Source organism: Lepidothrix coronata, unplaced genomic scaffold (genome assembly GCF_001604755.1).
Source record: "Lepidothrix coronata isolate B3197 unplaced genomic scaffold, Lepidothrix_coronata-1.0 Scaffold44, whole genome shotgun sequence".
NCBI lineage: Eukaryota > Metazoa > Chordata > Aves > Passeriformes > Pipridae > Lepidothrix > Lepidothrix coronata.
The window spans coordinates 3,263,568-3,285,857 of NW_016690224.1; the positions used below are offsets into that span (position 1 = coordinate 3,263,568).

Sequence of the window (22,290 nt, forward strand, 5' to 3'; positions counted from 1 at the left end):
GCTAATGGGCTTTGTTCATTTCAAATGAAAACAAAATATGAGAATAGAGCAAAGAAAGAGACCTGTAGGTGTTCAAACTAACATTTCTGTACTGGCCAACATTCTTCCTGGAAAATGCTGGGTGATATTTCATGATTTATCGCTTACATATGTTTCTTTTATATCTCAGTGTTAAGTTCAGGTTCTGCTAGTCTCCACAAAGGGCCAGTGCTGCCTGCTTTAGTAGTGATGGTGATAGTTGTCATTGCTTGGAGAAATAGTTTCTTGCATTCTGCATCCATAAAGGCAGTAAAAGCTTGAAAAGTTACTGGGAACGTTTGCTCTGTGGAGCCATTGAGCAACACTGAAACAGGACTTAGAGAGGCACAGTGGCAGAAACTGGTTAAAAAACCCTGTCTTAACCTTGGTGGTTAAAGTACTGTTTTCTCTATTCCAGAAGATTTTAATGTGTTCTGATACCTCCTCTGTGCTGTTGGTAACTCCAGTTTTGGGCTGTGTATTTGATGAAAAGCCGTGCACTTACATAGGTCTGATCTTATCAGCGTAAGAAGTGTGTGCAACAGTTCTGACCTCTGATGGTCAGAAAAAGCATATTCTCTGAGGCACTTTTTGCAAGGATTGTGATATGCCAGTTTATCATAACTATGAGAATGACACCGAAAAAATGTAAAGAACCTGACCAACCTTTTTTTTCTACACTAGTGAGCTTGTCTCCACTCAAGTCACAGGGAAGATTGTTTTTGATGGCACTTCCAAGTAACATGGAGAAAAAAGAAAGTAATTTAATTTTATGAAATTCTTATGTTTGAAGTCTTTAGAGGGTCTAAATCACATTTGAATTTCTTTAAAAAGTTGTTGAAAGAGGAGTTTGAAAAGGAAGGAGCAGAGAGATTGTAGAAGCTTTAGCAAAGTTTAGGTACATTCTATGCTGATTCAGGAGCTCCTGTGTTTGTAATTATTTTGTCATTTGTTTTAACTACACAGAAACACAAAATGTTGTTTGCTATCTGGACATGAGGAGAGAGAGTCATTTTTGAGGTAAGAAGTCATCTTTTGGGGTGGGACTGAGGATGCTGTCTTTCTTATTGCAGGCAAAACGAGCAGTACAGCGAGGAGCCACAGCGGTCATCTTTGATGTTTCTGAAAACCCAGATGCCATTGATCAGGTATGAAGAAGGGAGCCTAGTTATTTCGCAGCCTCTGTTGGGTTCTTTTAGGGTTACTGAGGCAAGACTTGAGAGTGTATGAGAATCAGAGCACACCTGCCTAGAGACATGCAGCTACTGACCCTGGGTAACATGATGCTGTGGTTTTCCTGCTATTCTTCTGTCAGGCAGCAAGCAACATAGGTGGTGTAAATCTGGTAGAAAGGGAAAAGTTTGGGGAGTTAGATTTTTCTTCTAACTTTTGCTAGAATGCGGAATCCAGGTCTGTGATTAAGGTTTTTTGAAGGAGGCAAATTTTTTGTGGCCCATTATCTAATCAAGGAGGTTTTCTTTGCCCAGCTCCGTGTACAAAACACAGGATGTTTGGCCCCATCCAGCCTGTGATCATATTGTTGGATAGCTGCTATTTTTGAGATTGCAAAATGAGTTTCAAACCTGCTTCTAAACAAGTTTCTTTCAAAACTTATAATCATTTTCTTCTCATTCACAGCTGATGATTTCTGCCTATGTATTTTGTGGACAAGCAGGGTTTTTCTTCTTTTTCTGAGTCTTGGTATAACTTCCATCTTTTCATTTGAAGTGGGTGAGGTAATAGCTCTGTGAAATGTTTCAAGATCCAGCCAGTGCTGAGTTATTTGAGTGAAGAAACGTAAGCACAAAAATAGTCTGCATTTGGTTTAGTTTTGTTTTGTCTTGAAACAAAACCACTGTTTCTGCTACAGCAGAAACAAGTGAAGCTGAAGGTTTTTAAATGCAGCCTGAACTTCATGGGGGAAAAAGAGACCGTCAGTGTTTACATCAAAAAAACTGTCTTTAATTCTGAAATGAGCATCTGTTGGACAGAAGAATGCAGAAGACTCTGTTCAAGGAATGCTTTGAGAACTGTGCTCTGCATGTGCATCAAGACTGCAGCCTTGATCTTGAAAACATTCTTAGGGATATTTTCCCCCCTTTTCTACACAGAAGAATATCTTCATAAAGATATGGTCTGTCTCTTTCAATTTTTTTCCTCCGAATTACAGCTTCTGGATACTTTCAGCCACACTGCTCTGAACTTGAGTTCTGAGTTGTGAACCTCTTGCTCTTTCCCTCTACCAACAACTGTCCTTCCTTGATTCTCAATAATAAACTGGGTGCAACTGGTCCCAATAGCTGGGTCTAGTAGTCTATTGGATGTTTGAATATTTTGGGTACCAATAAAATGGAAGGAGGTTAGTGGCTTAGAGCAGTAGCTGACAAAGTAGGCTCTGTTAGACAGCAGAGCAGTAGCCTGTGCAAACACTCACAAACAGGAGAGGAACGTCTAGACTTAGCTTTCATACTCTAAGAGTTACTTGGGTGACTGTTCTCATGCTGCTCTGGACACTTTGTTTTCATGAATTTTGATTCTCATCCAAAGTCTTCAGAACCCTTGACATCAGGGGTACTAATTAATTTGTCTTTAAAATAAGTACCATTTTGGCACTCACAATTTAGTTGTGGAAAACAATGATAGATGGATCACAATGGAGGAAAAACTGACAAGAGTTAATCAGGAGTATCTTTGGTTCAAATGGAAGTATCCTAAGACACTGAGGGGAGCTTTTTAGGAAGTTTTCCCAGGTATGCTTGTTACCAAGCACTACAACAAATGAGGGAGAGTGCTTTGAAAGGGAGGAGTGGAGTATTATGAAAGACAGTCCTTCCTGCCAGTCCATGAAAAGAAACAGGAGGCCGTCCTGACCAGAAGAAATTGTTCTCAGATAATTTAGTAGCAGAATTACTACCAAATGAAAGGACTTTGCCTACAGATTTTGTGGAGTTTATTCCCATTGATCTGAGTATCTTCTGCTGTAGATTAAGAATTAAACATTTATTTTGAGAAATAGTCTGTGAAGTCTGATTTGTTTCTTAGTTTTACTTTTGAGTATTTGAAGAGGAGTAACAGCATCCAGAGCATCATGTTTAGCAAGAGTCTAGCAGTGTGCAAAAATGACTGAGGAATCAGATGACTTCTTTCTTAGACAAGAAATCTTGAGAGAGAATATGTGTCTAGGAACGTAAGGACAGTGACTGGATTTGGCCTTAGGCCAGCAAGCCTTGTAAACACATGGGATTCCTGGATACTAAAAAGTCTCCATGAAATCTGTCACAATCATCTGGTCAGCTTAAGGAGAGTCGTCATCCTGTAATCAGGATGATGGACCAGTCATTTGATAACTTGTACACGGTTTAGCCAGAAGTAAGAGGTAGATAACAGCAATGGAGGTGTGTTAGCTCATCCATAAGCTGCTCGTGATCTGTTTGCTCACATTCCTGTCATCTCATTCCTTTCCCCTGTACCATTTCTGTCTGCTTGACAGTGCATTGCTAGTTTTGTATCAACCAGCCTCTCTACAAGGATTTTTCTTGAGAATCACAATAAGCTGTATGAATTTATCACGTTGGTGCCATTTTACAACCGAACTAATTCTTTTGTCTAGTTATTACCCTCTCTGGTGTATAATTTAGCAGGTTGTTGTTCTGGATTTGTTGGCCAGAGAAGTTATGTGTTCTCCACACATGAAGGGTTCCAGCATCTGACTGGATAAAGCCCTGAGCAGCCTGGTTTGATGTCATAGTTGACCCTGCCTTCACCAGGAGGTTGGGTTCATGACGTGCCTTCCCCCTTTTCTGATTCTGTGATTTGGCCTTTCTTACAGGACTTAGCTGGGCCTGGAGAGAAGTTTCAGGGTGAATTAAGTGGTCTGCTCATATGCTTTAGTCTTTGAGGTCGCCCAGCTGGCAGTCAATATTGAATTGAATGAGTTTGTTGAGTTAAACAGCAGAAATTATTGACTTAAATTAATGGGCTAGGTACAAAGAGCCTGAAAGACAGCCCTCTGATACTGAGCTTGTTCAAAAAGCTGAAGAAATTTGTATGTGAATAATGTAATTACAAAGTTGAAATAAAAAGATTGATAAAATGTAGCAAGGACAATTTTCTTGGAATGTGTGGATTTTTATACTTCTTCCTTGTGAGGTGTAACTGATTACAGTAACGATATATGCAGTGGTACATAATGCAATTAAATTAAAGCTGCTGTTCAGAAAAGAACATTTGCTTATCCTTAATCTTAGTTTTGGTCAGTAAAAAAAAAAAAAGGCATCATAAATGAAAAGTTTAATTCAGGTTTAACTCTGTGGAACACTTAACCCAAAGTCTATGCTAGAAGAGAACAACTGATGCTTGAATCAATTCCACATTCGTATTCCTTTATTCTTCTCTCCATTGCCCAGAAGAAAGGTAGTTTTCCTGAAACATGCCTCTTGAGCAGATTTGTTTTGTTTTGTTTTGTTCTAGCTCAACCAGGGCTCAGAGGACCCTCTGAAGAGACCAGTGGTGTATGTGAAGGGTGCTGATGCTGTCAAGCTGATGAACATCGTTAACAAGCAGAAAGTGGCACGAGCCAGGATTCAGCATCGCCCCCCACGGGTGAGACTTTCAGAGCCTTTCTCTGGGTGTTACAGTGCTGTTGTTGCTGCAGGCAGTGCTTGCTCACTGCACAGAGGGTGAGCATGTTTTGATGTGCATTACTATATGTGAAATTCTGTTGACCTACATAAACCGAGCAACTGCACTGTGGACAAGCAGCTACACTTGATGTAAGTATAGAATCCACAGTGTGGCTTCTACTCTGTCTCATAAGGATTCTTTTGAGTGTATAAGTGGCTAAAAAATTTACATAATATAAGTTTTCTTTTTCTTGATGAAGTAACTTTATTATTGCACACTCCTGGTGGCTCAGTTTTGTAAGGTGGTCTGCCCTGTGTTAACTAACAATTCTGTGTGGTATTTTAAACATGGAATTATTATTTGGTATCTGATATTTGTAATTGTAATATAAAACAGTTTTTCTAGAGGTTTTTTTTCCTAACACTCTCTACATGTAGTTTGTAGAAGAACAAAGCTAGAGGTCATCCATGTCCCAGTTACCACTTTGGTTGTGTGGGTTTTTTGTGGAATCCTTCTGTTAAGGAATGTATTTGAGAAGTGGGACGGTTGCTGAAAACTCGAATGTTGATTTTCAGTCACTTAACATGCACAGGCAACCCAGTAAATCATAAAAATTTGTGTTGGTATGATTCACTCAGTGAAAAAAAATGGGTTTTGCTGTTCAGAGACTGTAAATCTGACATCTCATGATTGGCTTTCTGTGTATTCCATTCCCTTGTGGTGGCATATGAAACCCAGGTTTTGTCTCATAGAATCCCAGCTGATGAACAGAACAGTGTGTACTTTAACTTCTGCCATTGTGACTTTGTGCACTTGACAATGACCACTAAGAAGTTAAAAGAATATGATCTAAAGGGAGGAAAAATAATATTTTTGTTTTAATTTTTAAGCAACCCACTGAGTACTTTGATATGGGAATTTTCCTGGCCTTCTTTGTGGTTGTGTCTCTTGTTTGCCTCATTCTCCTTGTCAAGATCAAACTGAAACAGCGACGCAGTCAGGTAAGAGCAGTGATGGGATATTCACTGAATGCTGAAAGTTAACTTCTCTTACTTTGTCCTAGAACTTCCTTGCAACTTTTGGAAATGCCAGGCACTGACCTGCAATAGCCATCTTTGTGGAAGGGGTTTTAGCCATGCGTGTAGGCCTTTGGAAGAACTTGGGAATGTCTTTAAAGGAGATTTACATTGATCCATGATGTTCATTCAGTTAAATCCTGAAATCAGAATAGTACAGGAGCAGTCCATTTAGCTGTTGGAAAAGAAGAACATTTCTGGTTATTCAAAGATTATCAGTAGCACTGGTGTACTTCTAAAGTTCCAACTCTTGTTGCTGTATTTTGGAGAGGTTATCAGGACTGAAAATAAATTGCAACTCTTTTGAATAGGATCTATTGATTCTTGATGGGAGAGGTTTTCAAGGTAAAAAGTTTGGTTAGGAGAAATTCCAGGTGATGTACTTGGAGTTTGTCCTGTCAAATATGAAAGGGAAAGCAAATAGAAGCTAATGGACTTTGAAGTCTCTAGTTGTAAACTGTCTAGTAGAGACACATGTAAAAGGAATGCAAAGCATTCTGGATTCTCAAGACTCTTCTTTGAGCATGTTGAGTAGGAATCCAAAGATGTTATGGACCATCACCAGTGTTAAAAACAGTGTTAAAAAGGGGCATGATAAATTCTACAGTAAAATGAAAACAACACACTGCCTTCCTAAACTTGTACTATTGATTAAATCTGGGGGGAGGAGGAAATGATACAGCTAACATTTCATTTTAATCCCTTTCTCAAGTATTGCTCCTGGTAATATGACAGTAACAGCATACTGGGGCATTGCAGTCAATATTGACAATTCAAAACAAGTTCCTGGCCAAGTGTTGTGTGTTGGCTAGAATTGTTGCTGCTATCAATTGAGCAGTTCCAATGTATCCCATTTCTCAGCTCCTTCACACTGTTTTAATTCTAAGTAGCTGATCATTCTCACTATTGCATGTGGCATACATTCTTTTAATGAAGCTTCTGATATAAATTCTAATTAACCTTCCCTGTGTTTGATTTATGAAATTATACATCATTGGGTCTGACATGATTTGTAGGATACATTATGGTGGTGTTTCTCTGCTTCTACACTCTAGTCCCATACACAGCAGCATTGCCTTTTTTTTGTTTTCTTTCTTCTGATGTAGAATTCCATGAACAGGCTTGCAGTGCAAGCACTGGAGAAAATGGAGACCAGGAAGTTTAAGTCCAAAAGTAAGGGACACCGGGAAAGTAACTGTGGAGCACTGGACACACTCAGTAGCAGCTCCACCTCTGACTGTGCCATCTGCTTGGAGAAGTACATCGATGGGGAGGTAAAGGATAAATGGTTTCTTCAACATGGGCTGAGGATGTGGCTGGGTTTAGCACTGTGGTACGTGGCTGGCTGTTGGGTACATTGTGTACTGAAGTGGTGCCACTTGCCAGTCTGATCACACTGAGCAACCAAGTCAGCCTCAGCTGCATTCTGCAGCTCCAAAGTACCCATGTTACAAAGTGAGAGGTGAGAGATCTCATTCTGCAAGTCACTACCTCCATCAGGTTGCATTTCTGAAGAACAATCATAAAGTCAGGCTCAGGAAATCCTGTGAAAAGATAATAGCTGAAGGGTAAGAGTGCTGGGCAAGGGGAAAAGTATCATATACACTGTGTTGGTTTTGCTTTTCCTTGAGTGTTTTCCATTGCTAATAGCAAGGTACATCATTACTCTTGATTTATTTTTTTTTAAAGTTCATTTAATATATTAAGGAAAATTTAAACAATGGGCTCCTTCAAGGTGTTGGGTCATACAGACACACAGCAAAAGGTGTTCTAAAGAAATGTACTTTATCTGCATGGAGTTCTGGTGTGCCTGCAGACTATTCTTTTAGAGACGGCTGATCACTTGATGTTATGCTCTTGGCTCTGTTGATGGCATTTTTTCCCTCTTACCGCTTTGAGAGTAGGAATTGATCTGTTCTGCAGCTAGGCTGAAAAAACTAGAAACAAGCTGTGAAAAATTCACTTGTTAGGAAGAAGTACTTTCTTATGGTCCTTCGTCTGTTCCTGTAGGAACTGCGTGTCATTCCTTGCACTCACCGGTTTCACAAGAAGTGTGTGGATCCTTGGCTGCTGCAGCATCACACCTGCCCTCACTGCCGCCATAACATCATAGGTAAGTGCTGCAGTGGGGCTGCTCTTGTGTCCTTCATTTCAGACGTAGCAGCTCACCAGATGAAACAGAAATTGTGCCTGCTTGTTAATCTCCGTGGAGCTCTCAGCCTTTATTGTAATGCAGCTCTAGAAATACAGTTAGTCCTAAACCCTTTGGGAGGGGCTGCAGGCCATGCAGAGCAGCCCCAGCCCTGGCCTTCCGTGGACTGGGGGCGATGCCCAGCCAAGGGCAGCGTTGCACAGCCCCTGAGCTCAGGGTCATGTGGAGCAGACGAATATATTTTCCCTTGGGAATTGTAAAGAAGACAAATGTATGGGGTTTTATTTTTCTGTAGCTTGGAATGTGGTTTCCCTTACTTGCCCTCTCCCCCTTTCATTTCCTCTGTCTTAAGAAAGTTTTCTGTTAATACACATTTATATAAAATAATGTATAAAGTGAAAACTTGAGTGATGACTTCTAGCCTCTCTCAGCCTCTGCCAGTTCAGGAATACTGTGTAAGTAGGTTTTATGTATATGAGAACAGTATCTGAAATAAGTTCACTCGTTTTCCTTTTTAAGCAAATACATTTGAGTGTTTCAAAGGCTTCCAGGCAGATGCTCTTGACTTACTTTTTTTGTTTTGTTCTTTTTCCTTCTGTGTAAAAAATTGGTGCGTAATGTAACAACACTCAGAACAAAATATCCCGCTTTCTTGCATGAAGCGTATTCCTTTTTATTCCCTGCTAGTTCTACTTCTCCATTCTTATTTCTCTCATTCAGAACAGAAAAAAGGAAATGCAGGTCCAATCTGCCTAGAATCCGTCAACCCAGCACGCAGCCGGCAGCAGAGGGTGATTCTGCCTGTCCATTACCCAGGCCGAGTGCACAGAGCAAACCAGATAACGGCGTATCCCACTCGGACGAGCATGGACCCTCACGGAAACCCCATCACAGTGCTTACAGTCGAGCGACACGGTGAACAGAGCCTCTACCAAGCCCCGTCCCCAGCCTACATTCAAAGTTACCAGCCTATTCATTTGGATCATGCTTTAAACACACATCACTGTAGCCTGGAACATAGGGCTTACTCTCCAGCTCACAACTTCCGAAGACCCAAGTTCGGTGGACGCAACTTTTCCAAAGCAGCGTGCTTTTCCCGATACGAGACCATGTATCAGCACTACTACTTCCAAGGCCTTAGTTACCCTGAGCAAGATGGACAGCTTCCAGCTGGCATTTCCTCAAAGGGTCCTTCCCGTGCCTTTCAGCCTGGTAGCAGCATGCTTTTCCCTCCCGTGGTACATGTAATGCCCTCATCTCGCTTGGAGAGTGGCAGTACCTCCAGCTTTAGCTGCTATCATGGTCATCGCTCAGTGTGCAGTGGATATTTGGCTGACTGCCCTGGGAGCGACAGCAGCAGCAGCAGTTCTGGTCAGTGCCACTGCTCCTCTAGTGATTCCATGGTTGACTGCACTGAGGTCAGCAACCAGGGGGTTTATGGGAGCTGCTCCACCTTCCGCAGCTCTTTGAGCAGTGACTATGACCCGTATGTTTACCGCAGTAAGAGCCCTTGCCGAGTGGGTGAGGTCGGTGGTGCAAACAGGGGTGCAATTGTTCTCTTGGAGGGCCCCCACCAGGACGAGCTTCCAGCTCATGGTCACAGTATGGTGGGTGCTGACTGCCGGCTTGTGCCAGCTTCTTCCTCAGGGGACCAACTGTCTAATTGCAGCATGGATATGAACTATAGCAGTAATTCCTCACTAGAGCACAGGGATCCAAATGGCACTACCTCAGAGGGAGGACCTGAGGCCACTCCTGGTGCTGCCTTGGATGTTAAAAGGAACTGGAAGAATCCAGAGATAGCAGGGTCGATTTCGGAGCAAGCATGCACGTGCTGCTTTGAATTCCAGCACTCTGCCCTGGAGCCTAGCAATGGGACAGCTGACTGTAGTGCACTCTTCCTTAGCTCTCCGCTGTGGGGGACATGTGGCCAAGGAATTGAACCACAGTCAGGGAACACCCCAGGCTTGTACAGTATTAACTCAGACCACTTACATAGGACAGATGGGGTAAAATATGAGGGGTTGCCCTGCTGCTTCTATGAAGAGAAGCAGGTAGCCTGTAGTAGCAACAGTGGCAGTGGAGGTGGTGGCTGCTATACAGAAGACTATGCAGTGAATGTGCAGTACACGCTTCCTGAGGACACCTTGCCAAACTGCTGTAAGGGTGTATGTGATCTGGGTCAACGCATTCCCATAATTCCTGAAGACAGAGACTGTGAGCTGATTCTACCGACAGAGCACCAAGGGACCCACACAGGAAGCTGTAGTTCCTGGGATGGAACACCTGAGCTGGATACTTACCTGCACTGTCAAGGTACTGGAGAGGTACAGGTCGAGAGGGAGGTGTGCTATGAGGCAACGTCATTCCTGCGGCAGAACTACTCTCAGGAGGAGGAAGCCGGAATGCTCTTTCCCAGTCCCACTCTGAACTCCCAGAAGCTGATGACAACCACAAAGGTCACAGGTAATATGTGTGCTTTTTTTGATTACTTGCTACCTTTCTGTCTTAGTGTATGAAATGCTGTCAGCTACTTAGGTACCTGCAGCCATAAAGGTGACTCCATCCTTTGCATAAGAGCAGGTTATCGACTAACCCTTTGCCCCAAAGTGTTATTCTCTTGTTGCCTGTACTCATTTGGTCATAGCTAGAGGAATAGAAGAGTAGTTTACTATCTAACCCTATAAAAGCTTTCATACTCCTCCTTTATGGGGAGGAGAAAAAGCAACTGCCAGTACCAGGCCCCCCTTAGAGTTCCCACAGCCAGGGACACTGTGCCAGTCATAGCAGCTGTGGTGAGTTGCTTAGGTAGGCAAGGCCACAGTGCTGAGAGAGGACAGACAAGCTGAAGGTTTAAAAAAAAGAAAGTGAAAATCTTGGAATTGCTGTAGAAGAATATGTGGGAAAGTCTCTGCTGTGGACATAAAACAAGGGGAAAAAATAATCACTCACAGAAGGAAGGGGATATTCCTTACCTGCTTTGCCAGGGCTGTTTTAAGGGTTTTCATAGAATCACAGGGTACCCTTGGCTGGAAGAGACCTCAGACCATCATCTAGTCCAACCTGCTCAAAGCAGAGCCAGCTCTGAAATCAGATGAAGTTACTCAGTTTGTTAGATTAGACCTAGTTTATCTAGTCAGGTTTTGACAACCCCCAGGGACACAGAGTGCACTCCCTTTCTGGGCTCTTGTTCCCCTGCTTGACTGCCAGCATGGTGAAAAGATTTTCCTTATATCCAGTCTGAACATCTCATGCTTGAACTTAAGCTCCTTACCTCTAGTCCAGAATGCATGTCTGTGAAGACTGTGGTTCCACTGTTGTGACAACCTCCATGCAGGTATTGCAGAGCTTCTAGGGGTGCCCCTGAAGCCTCCTTTTCTGCAGGCTGAACAGCCCAAATCCCTCAGCCTCTTCCCCTCTGAGCATCTTGGCTCTCTGCTGAACTCACTCCAGTCAGTCAGTCTCTTGTTCTGGGGGTCCCAAAACTGTATGTAATATTCTAGATGCAATGTTCCTTAGTTTTCTTTATCCTTCAGGTGCTGGATCTCATCCCTTGGAGAGAAGCCAAATCAGTGACTAGACCTGTCCAGATGATCCCAGATGGAGAAGCGGAGCTTATCAGAAACTCCAAATTCTCATGGACTTATTTTTTTTTTAAGCTTTGACAAACACACAAAAGTGGTAATGTGGAGAAGTCCCTCCCCTACTTCCTCTGTGTTCACATCAGCTTGATTGTCTCCTTTGTCCCTCCTGCCTGAAGCCTTCAGGCCTCGATTTGTGTGCAAAGCCCGTGTGGGACGTGGTGTGGAGCATTTCTGAGCTCTAGTGCCATTTCTATATTAATGACAAAGTGTTATTTATATTTTCTTTTTAGAAGTGACCTCTTGCTGAGAGGTAACACAGTGTGTTAAATAAGCCAGGCTATGTGTAGATGCTGTTATCTCCTACTTAAAGGAGTCCAGCCTTTGATAAGCTCAGGGCTACACCTGCCTTAGAAACCAGATAGCACCTTGAAATATAGTAGTCCAGAGGGATACAGCTGCTGAATGGATGTTCAGATACTGACTAATCCCAGTAGCAAATCCTAGCAGCCAGCAAGTTATGTGAGCGATTTTGAGGGAGTTGAAGCATTGGACTGTCTCCTTTCTCCTCTCCCCTCCTCCCCCTTTCATGCTGCTCTGATGGTTTGGCTAAGAAGGGTCTCCTGCCATGATGATAAGTTTCAACAGAGTGGGGGTAGGGAACTGGTAGCTCAGAATGTTCTCATCCTCACTTCCTGTATTTAAACCATGGACCTCATTGTATCTTCTGACTGGTGAAGAATTACTGGGGACCTCTCCCTCAAGCAGATGCTAGAACAAAGGGCTTAAGAAAGGGCATTACCTTTGTAGGTAATGAACCTTTCCTTCCATAGGAAGTTTTTCAGGCACTTGTACCCTCTGTTATGGCTGTGAGGAGTGCTGGCAAGTGCAGTGAAAACAGAGCTTGCAGTGTGCTTGCAGCTTTGCTGGCTCACTTTGGAAACAGGTCAGAGGGTTTCTTGTTTCCTTACAGGCTGCAAGCATGCCTAAGGGAAGCAGTGCTTGTCACTGTGCATATGGGAAAGTGAGGAACTTGGTTTAATCATTGTTTTCTTCTTTGCTGTGGTTGATGTAGCTTCCATAGACCGATCTGCTGGAAAGGTTTCTTGGGCCCAGCCAGCTGTGCTTCATTTTTGTCTTCTGTACAGAATGCTCTCTGTACCCCATTAGCCTGGGCACATACTTTTGTTCTTGTTCTTGTACTAGTGGGGACGTTTGTTATCATGAGATAATTTATGTCGTCACTTCTGATAGCAATTGTTTCCTGTGGAAACAGCAGCTTCTGAGTAAGAGGCTACCATAGCATGGGTTAAATTGCCTGTCATGCTGCATGTGCCTGAGGACACAGTGTCATCCTGTGGTGTATTCACAGTAGGAAATCTTCTAAAGGGAAACTAAATATTTAATGCCCACAGTGCCAGTCTTCTGAAAAGATTTGTCCTAAGTTCAGTACACTTTGGAGGTACTTAAAAGACATGAAATGGAGATGTACCTTCATGTTACATATTCTGCCAAAGCAAGGTCCCTGACAGCACTGGGCTAGTTGTGAGACCCAGCAAAGTTAACTTGTATTCTCTATAGTCCCAAATGAAATATTTTAAAAGAAGCAAACATCTGAGAAATAATACAATCATCTGTTTACTTTTGCTTTCTGTACCCAATAAGTTAGGAAAAAAGTTATATTTAAAGGAATTCACGTTACATCTTTTTAATCAACAAGCACCAAAATCCAGCTGTTCAGAGAATTAATACAAGGCAATATCTGGGTATAAGATTAAAAGAAAAATTTCAATCAACACATTTTCTGTGTATAAAGCTTATTAAAAACTTATTCATTCTCTGAATGATGGAAGTAAGTGGTATGTGTTGGGAGAATAAACTCTAAAGGTTTGTGGTTTTTTTTGCTTTTTTTTTATTTTTAAGTCTTACCCTCTCCTTGCTCCACTAAAAAAGAAATGCATTGTGTAGAAGCTATGGTATACTAGCTTGGTTATTCTGCTTGGTGTTTTGTGAGGCACTGTAGAGGGCCACCTGAGATGCATTGTACTGTGTAACTACATGGCACGTTGAGGTAAAATGTGGTTCTAAAAAAGGTTTGAATATTGTGGTTCATGGTGTTCCTGGGTGTACTGGTCTCACTCACATGCTGTGGAAATCTCTGCCAGTACAACAGTCTCTGCAGGCCATACCACAGACACCCTTCACCTGGTTTCTATGTTGGGTTTTACATTCAACATGTACTTACATCCCTGCTACCTGTATGTCCATGCAGACTTACAGGCTACCTGGCCATGATAGATGGTTTTTATAACAAAATGCCTTTCTACTACTTACATGAACAGTTGTCATTGTGTTTGGCTCATGAGGCACTATTTAAAATGTTTTTAATTAAAATTATAGCACTTAAAATTGTTTTGTATAAAATTTGCTGTAAAGATTTGTAATATGGTCAAAGGGCTCTTTCTCCTTCATTACCATTTTTAAAAATGTTTTAAAAGCTAGAAAGCATCTTGTATATATTCTGTATATGTATAGCAGCACATTTCATTTATGGAAATATGTTCTCAGAATATTTATTTACTAATATATTTATCTTAAGCCATGTCTTATGTTGAGAGTGTGTGACATTATTGTAATAATCATTGAAAATCACTAACACGAGGCCCTGTAAATACATGATAATTGCACACAAAGATTTTACAGTACCTGCCGACCAAAAATGATTTAAGAGAAGTTGTAGTTACCTGCAGTTTTGTAAGAAAGTGTACAAATGTCTGTATTAAAAGAAAAAAAAAGGCAAAACCACACAAAAATACAGTTTTATTGCATATACATGTGGGAGTTGTTCTTCTTGTTTTGGGGGTGAGGACACAGATAGTTGTTCTCCTCAAAGTACAGTCCTAGATATGCTGAGATGAACTCTAATAGACAACATTTTTTCTTTTTTTTTTTTTTAATAATAGATAGGTGGATATGTAAATACATACACACACATAGACATCATAAGTGGCTTAGGAAAGCCTTTATGTTTGTAACCTGCCTGTTCCTTGTGGCAGGGCAACTTAATTCCCGTATAATTTGAGGTAAAAATAATTTACTGTCCTGAAATAAAATGGTTTTGAGACCTGAACCGGCATGATGGAGGTGGATGCAACTGGATGAATCACAGCTTGAATAGTCAAGCTAGATCCAAATCCTTGCCTTGGACCATGAAATCACTGGTCCCACTGAGGTGATAATCAGTGCTGTGCTACTTGTTTTGTCAGCAGAGAGCACAGTTTGACCAAAGATGTCTATGCAGACGCTGAAAGAGGGGGGCCTGGGGATATGTGGCAGTGTGTGTGTGTGTGTGTGTGTGTGTGTGTGTGTGTCTACATTTATGTGATACATGTTTGTATGTTATTGTGTAAACAGTTTGCCTTCATGCTTATTTCCCATCCAGAGATACCCACCCACACAAATACACACAGAAAAAATCTTTTCCAGACTCCTCCTCCAGTTTCTTCCTTCTCCCAGAGATTTTTACCTAGTAATCCCCTGGACCCTCCCCTCCTTATCCATGTTCAAGTGCACTGTAATTCAGTTACCTCAGGATTCAGCCAAGAAATGAGCCTTAATTCTCTCCAACCCCCTTTGTATGTGAAAACTCCATGTTTGGGATGACAACCTGTTGAACTGGAGTGTCATTTTGCATGGGACCCTTTGTGGCAGGAGGATCAGTTATCATCCTCATCTCAGGTACAATGGGAAAGCCTGTCTGTATGCCAAGACAGGCACAATAATGGAAGAGCAACAGGCAGGCAGGAGTTAAGAAGCATCAGCAAGCACTTCTCAGTTAAAGTACCTGCCCCTTTTTCCACTTGGAAAAGGGAATCCTGGCAATTGCCAATGATTATAGATACGTGTTTTATCTGCAAATCAGGTCATTAAACAACTGTTTTTACAAACAGCATAAAACTTGCCATCTGTGTTTGGCTGATGTGCCTGTGTTGACAGGTCACATCTGAGTCTCCTTCCTCTTCCCTTCCTCCACCCCCCCACTTGCTATTGTTGACTTGTGTTTTGTTTTCTTGCTTCTTGTTCTGAAGAAAACTGTGAGTTGACTGTGCCTTTAAGAGCAGGGCATCCCTTACTCTTGCTGTCCCATAAAATAATTGGTGAGCCCATCCTCTCTTTCTGTGAGAAAGACAGTTGTGGGCTGCTGGCTGAACGTGTATGTGATGCTTAGTTGTGTGCCTGATATTCCGTTTCTTCTTTGTTGTGGCTTTTTTTAAAATGACTAAATGTAACTATTTTCTGTCAGAAATGAAAATTTTGATACTTGGCAGGGGACGGTTCTTTTTTCTATTGAGGTTTAATGTTTAAGGAACAAATTTGTGGCAAAATGAGAGTCCTGTGGGCGCCACAAACCTCCACAGAATCTCGATACGGTAAAAAAAGACAAGCAGGAGCAGACTATTCTTAATGGATTGTACATTATAGTAACACTTGGTGTTTCTGTAACATTATCTGCAATATCATGTGCATCTGTCAAATCCTGTGACAGCTGTTAGGTAACGTTTGTTGTTACTTGGGTAGTGTGAAGAGAAAAATGCCCTTAAAAGGATGGCTGTGTTCATACCCCGTGGAGCCAGCCTGGCCTAATTCTTTGGCCAGGGAGACAACAGCATACCTGAAACTGGATATTTTATCTTGCAGTGAAAGGGCCGTGCCCCTGTGACTTAAATGCTTCATAGAAAAGCCTCTCTTTCAGAATCAAGAACACATTTCTCTCATGGGGAATGAAACTGTTGCTTAGGAAACAGCAACAGAAAAAAAGGCAACAGTTCCCAGAATAAACCAAAGTGCAAGAGGAGTCTCATAACCGGAATGGCAAGAAAGGAGAGCAGAGTAACCTACCCTGTCTAAGGGGAGGCCAGTCCCCTGTGACAGTTGTGTTTCTAAGAGAAAAAGAGAGTTTGAGTCTTCACATGAAAAGGTGGAGACAGTTTGGGTATCTGACACTGGTATTCTGGTGTTTACATAAAAGGTCACTGAAGATTTCCTAAACTGTAGCATTATTTTGGTCAGGAGGAATTAATTAAAGAAAAAATGAATCTCACAAGTAAGTGGAAACAGCATTACATGTTACTGCAATTCGTAAAGAAAACACTGAAAGAATTGTTACAGTTCTTTGTAACAGTTTGAAAACAGGTAAACTGAAAACTTTCAATTTGCTGTTACCTCAGAAATTGTGTCTCAGAGCAATATTACAGTTTATATATGTAATCATTCTCAGCATTTTCAGCTCAAATATTCTCTTCTAACCTCCACAGCAGACAAACCCATTGTAGTCTGCTGGTGAACTGCAGCAGTTTCTGCCTCCTTTATTCCATGCTTGTACACACGTCAGCAGTCCTAACCGAACTCCTTCTGCACAAATGTATTTATTTTTTCATAATTATTATTTACAGCCATTTGTTGAATGCAGGGTGACCAGCTATAAACACAGCACATATTTCAGAGGTGAGTCATCTCAAGTTTGATTTATTCTGGTTTCTGGACAGCCTTATGTGGTTCATGCCTTTGCATTTGTAGTAAGTTGTCTTGAGACTGAAATTCAGAATGCTGAGTTTCACCCCAAAGCACAGGTGCTCAGTAAATTTGAGAAAGTATGAGCTGCATGAAATGTATGTGTATCAGGAATGTGTTGTTATAGGAAGAATAGTGTGGTCTGAAGAGAATTCTGTTTTTCACTCTCAAGGTAGCAGAATTCATAAATGAGTAGCAGAGTTCATAAATGCCTAGAACAATATTCAGGTGAAACTATCACTGAACTATATTTCATTGGAAGATTGTGAAATATTGATGCAAGGTATTAAGAACTAGTTGGACAAGTATTTGTCAGTTGTTTTTGTAGTTCACCCTTCCTTTAGGCAAAGTGGTGCACTAGAAAAATCTGTTAGTAGTCCTTCCCACTGCCTGAGAAGGCTCATTAAGCAGAAGATGAAAGTGGAATAGCTAGTCATGCTCATTCAGTGGCAGCCATGTGTCTGCTGATGGGTTTGGTCTGTAGTCATACAGGCTGCACATTCAGTACAGCTTCCAGGACTATCCGTAAAAATCTCCCATTTATACTCCTGCCAGGGGGGCTTGGAACACAAACACCATAATTCTGCAATCCCACTAAGTTGTCTGCATGAGCAATGTGATAAACTTCCTCAGCATTGTACTGGCTGTAGAAAATCTGGCAGAAACAAGTTCTAAAAAGGACGACATTAATGCTTTGAAAAAGCAGATTATCTGTTTGAAGGAAAAAAATGGTTCAGAGAGTATATGCATATGAATTTGTAGAATCTGATGAACAGCCTAATACAAATACAAGCTAGAAATGAGATTCAAAGGAGGTAAGTGCTTCTTAAAGCAATTGTTTCATCAGCATCTATTTGGCCATAGAACTGAGTCTGTTACCCTGTTCTCAATGACCTTCTGTTATAGATACCAAAAAAGTATCTTTGATTTTTTTCCTACAGTTACAGTGTATAGAAAATTTATTTTTCCCAGAGTGTTAACTAACATCTTTTCTTCCTATAAAATGTTAGCAAGATACAAGCATAATATGCTGTATTAAATAATGCATTTCCTATACATATATAAATATATATATTACTATGATAACATATCACACATTTTTACATAACACAGTCTCTATTTCCCCACAACATAACAATATTAAGACAAAAATACATATAAAATCATTTAGTCAACAAACTAAACTAGTTTTAAACGTAGATTTTGAATTAGGGAAGGCACTTGTCCAGCTGGCCCCTTTCCACCTGAGGTCCACATACAGTGTAGGCTCTGGCACACAGCGGCAGGCTCGCAGATTGCTGCAGTGGCAGTGCCAGCAGAAGCACTCACTGCCCCAGCTTCTGGGGCAGACAACTGTCTTTTTCCTATGGCTTATTGTCCACTTAGCTGTGTTAGCTCATCTCTCTCTGCAACCACCCAATAAACAACATCAGAGAACTCATCTCTGTGAAAAGTAACTCAGAGAAGAAAAGGCGATGGCAGTTTTTGACCTGTCAGTTTATTGCAGCACCACACAGCCGGTCAGACCGACACCAGGGTGAGAAGGGGGCCGGAGCTGGAGCTGGAATGCATGTATGTATATGAGGAGGCATCTCCTCAGGATTATTTTGTTGTCAAAACAGTTGCTTTTGACATTGTAGCCAATGTCAGACTTGCAGCCTGTCCGGCCTGTTGAGGGAACTGATAGGCAGGACATCAGAAGGCCATTCAGATACAATTCCAAACAAATTCTTCTGCAGTTATTTTCACTTTGCTGAAGAAAGTAGTGTAAACAGTAACCTCCTGAGGTGTCTGTGCTCCCCAGCTGTCAGCACTCAGCTGCTTGTGTAGTAGGGGCATGCTGAATCATGTGGGATTACAACAGTTGTGCATGTCACACGTTTTGTTTCTCTCTCCCCCCAGACCCTTACAGCAAATATCAAAAAGTGCTATGTTAATGGACACCATATACCTTGGCCATATACCACCACACCCTGAAGTGCTTGTACGAGCAGTGTGAGTGACCAAACCACATTTGGAAAAAATTCACAGCAGAGACCTACCTGCTCTTTAAGGTCTCAGGCCTGTACAGTAACAAGTGCTATTTAAGGGCCCCTGTCCATGCATTTCTATCTATTGCTCTGTTTGCAAGCATTAGAGGTATCTAGAATCAGATAATCTGGAAGATTTGGAGGGGTGGGGGGGAAATGGGGACCTCACAATTTCCACTGAGCTTTTATCGGTATGTTACCCATGCACTGTCCAATACCTTCTGCATAGTCATCTTTTTTGTTGCCATGACCAGTTAATCTGCTGTAACTGCTGGTTTTATGGGTCTTTTGTACAGAAATTTGATAAGCATTCCCTAAGAAAGGCCCATGAAATGCGATTTTATTATATAAAAAACAGTTGAGAAGCTAAGGGACTGATGCAAAAATCTCTTTCTAAATTCTCTAGATTTTTTATTAGTGGCTTCAGTCTTAGCTGTTGTTTTTAATGCTTGTCTCCAACTTTATAGTGAACTTAAATTCTTTACTAAGGAAGAGAAGCCTAGCAGTTCTGTAGTTTCCTGCAGTAGGTAAAAATGGGGCATTCCTGATGGTTTTTTCAGTTTATCAGCAGTAGCTAACTGCTTTGTGAATGTCTCTTTTACTCTATATGTTTAACTGCTCATGAACATTTGATGAGGCAAGCAAGCAAAGCTTCCCCAGTTTGTGATAAGCACTGTGTGCTCATAACAACTCTTAAGAGTCTGGGCACCACACTGTGATTCTCTCCTCCTGGTTTTCTATTAGTGCACCACATTAAGCACACTCAGGAACCAACCTACTTTGTTCTGCTATGAATCTGTGAGTTGGACTCTTTCTCTATGCAGCATGATGCAAAGCCTGACTGTTAAAAAGGGCAGTTTCAGAATTTTTGTTGGTTTGAGGCAGATAATGTGTTTTGGTCTAACATGAAGGCACGGAAGAGAGAACCAGCAGCGTATTTTTTACAACTCGTCCTATCTTGATTTTAGGTAATAACGTAATTATAGTTTCCTGTATTCTTTCCAGCAGCTCATGCAAGAAAGTACTAGATGTTCCCATGATATTCCATTTTTGATATAAACAATTTCATAATTGCTGGCTTAGTAAAGGTCTTGTTTCTTTTAGGCACGTATGGTGGCATTGTTCAGCTGTTGCTGGCACTCATCTGTGCTACATAAATAGAGCTGGATTGAATTCAGTTCAGGTAAAAGACTAGATCTACAACGGGAAGTAAGGCACAATATTTCATTGTTTAATTCTTAGATGCCCTGTTTTTTCAAGGAAATCTGTAGCCCACGTGAAGAGGAGGGAATTATATGTTAAAAAACATAAGGGCAGATACTATAATGAATTTGAACTTGGTGACAATTTTCTTTTCTTAGTTACCTTTTGTAGATGCTCTTAATAGATGTTCTCTGACTGCATCTGTGGTATGTCTCAAATATGCAGACCATTGGTATATGTTTAAACTTAACCAGTTTAATGGTTCTCAGTGAATTTCCTCAAATATAGTTTGAGGAGCTGCTCACTCAGTAAACTTTGCCAGTCAGTTTATCTGTCTTCTGCACTGACAGTTTTTCCTAAATATCTTGATGCTCTGAACTTGCTGAAAGACTCACTGTTGATCCCACTTTAGGCTGCTGAGATTAATATCTGTAACTTCAGAGTAAAAATTTGTTAGCTTCACTGTTTAAAAATTCAGTAGATTTACAGTATCTCTGGGCAATCCTTTAAGAAGCCCTGAGCTTACACCCAGAATGGAGGCTGGACCTCAGGCTGGAGTACAATGGTTTTTTAAAGGATCACTGTGAATATGAACAAAATTATCATAAACATCAGTGAATGATGGGTCAGACACAGTCATTTAAAAGGCTTCATTGCTCCTGCAGGCCTTAACCTGGTGAGCAGGACTCCATCAAAACTTGTATTTGCAGCTGATACTTGATAGAGCACCTCCTGAATTTGATTTTCATTTGTGCATCTCTGCTTGTAGAAACAGAAAACGTAGAAACAGCAGAGCACTGGGCAACCAGGCTGATATATTTCCCAAGTCTTTGGTTCCCATTTTACTGTACCAGTACCATTTAGACGTGTTTACATTAAGGCCAATAAGCTCTGGTTGCTGTGGCAGCCGAACAGGTTATCTGTACCTACCTCTGTCTTCAGCCTTGAGAATAAAAGGACTAAAGTAGCCTGATAAAATACAGTGATACAGGAAAGCAGGACACAATAATTCCTCAACCTGCAGATATTCACTCAGTTACCTCTGGCAGGGGTACAGGACATTTTGAATTTTACAAGTTTTTACATATATTTTAAGTGCAGTGGTTTAAAGGCAGTAATTAAGAGCACTACAGATTTGATGAGCACCAGATACTTCAAAACTATTGATGCAGTTAAATCCGTTGTCACTAATATACCCAAGAGAACAGCAGATAGGCAAAGTCACTCAAAGGTCTTTGGAAACGGACTTTTTGGAAAACAAGTATGAGACTGGGAGAAAAAAAGGAAGGACTAATCTCGAGTCACCTGGATCTTAAGAAGATCAATTCTTGTAAAACAGAAGGCACTTTAGTTTCCCACGAGTGGGTTGCAATCATCCTGCTGATTTCGGAGCTTTTTCTTGAAGATGGATATCGATGTGGAGGGCTGGTAAAATATACTCCAGATCTCACCGGCAGTGGTGACATCACTGCAATCTTCAGTTTCACTTGTGGATGGAATCTGATGGGATCTAGGAGACAAGGGTGAATTCACTCCTGTATTAGGGTGCTTGGGAAGCCACAGTGGTCTGTCTGCAGTGCTGCAGCACTGGGAATGCTCACAGCTTCCTCTACCTCTGTGACACCTTTTCTTTCTCCCTCTGCACAATACAGAGGTTTTTGGAGCATTTCTTGGTTGTCATGACCAAATGAAAAGTTAGGTATTCTACTGCCAGAATAGTTGCTACCCTAACAACAGCAGTGACATTAAGATAAGAAATCTGTACAGACTCTGTTACGAGTTGCTATTAATACAAATTAATTTCCTTTTATATTTAAGCTTGTTTTTAGTATGTAAACACAACATTCAGAATTTTGATTTGCTGCTAACTCATCTATCATTTCATTCAATGAGTGTCCATCTAGAGGACACAAAACTTACTTGGTGTAAGCGTAGAAAAATAAAGCAATAAATTATATTGTTTTTATTAATAGGCAAAAAACCCATCTGGTTAAGTGTCACGTTATAATACAGAGCTGAGATCTTAGTTCTCTGGG

At 41.2% G+C, this 22,290-nt stretch overlaps 2 protein-coding genes across 6 annotated transcripts in view; one reads left to right on the plus strand and one right to left on the minus strand.

Annotated features, from left to right (window-relative positions):
* The window catches only part of ZNRF3 (zinc and ring finger 3), a 75,654-nt gene extending 61,380 nt beyond the window's left edge, over positions 1-14,274 (plus strand). For 2 of the 3 annotated variants that reach the window (XM_017814133.1, XM_017814136.1), the window contains 7 exons: positions 1,092-1,166; positions 4,489-4,620; positions 5,532-5,642; positions 6,824-6,991; positions 7,728-7,830; positions 8,590-10,335; positions 11,406-14,274. In XM_017814133.1, coding sequence (XP_017669622.1) covers positions 1,092-1,166; positions 4,489-4,620; positions 5,532-5,642; positions 6,824-6,991; positions 7,728-7,830; positions 8,590-10,335; positions 11,406-11,449 — 2,379 coding nt within the window. In that variant the 3' untranslated portion in view covers positions 11,450-14,274. The remainder of the gene's footprint in view (positions 1-1,091; positions 1,167-4,488; positions 4,621-5,531; positions 5,643-6,823; positions 6,992-7,727; positions 7,831-8,589; positions 10,336-11,405) is intronic. The other variant, XM_017814134.1, reaches the window with a different exon arrangement.
* KREMEN1 (kringle containing transmembrane protein 1) overlaps positions 14,252-22,290 on the minus strand; it is a 33,209-nt gene continuing 25,170 nt past the window's right edge. Inside the window, exons 9-10 of one of the 3 annotated variants that reach the window (XM_017814146.1) lie at positions 21,560-21,764; positions 14,252-18,427 (exon numbers count right to left, since the gene is read on the minus strand). In XM_017814146.1, coding sequence (XP_017669635.1) covers positions 21,602-21,764 — 163 coding nt within the window. In that variant the 3' untranslated portion in view covers positions 14,252-18,427; positions 21,560-21,601. Of the gene's footprint in view, positions 21,765-22,290 lie in introns of all 3 variants that reach the window. The other 2 variants (XM_017814145.1, XM_017814144.1) reach the window with 2 other exon arrangements.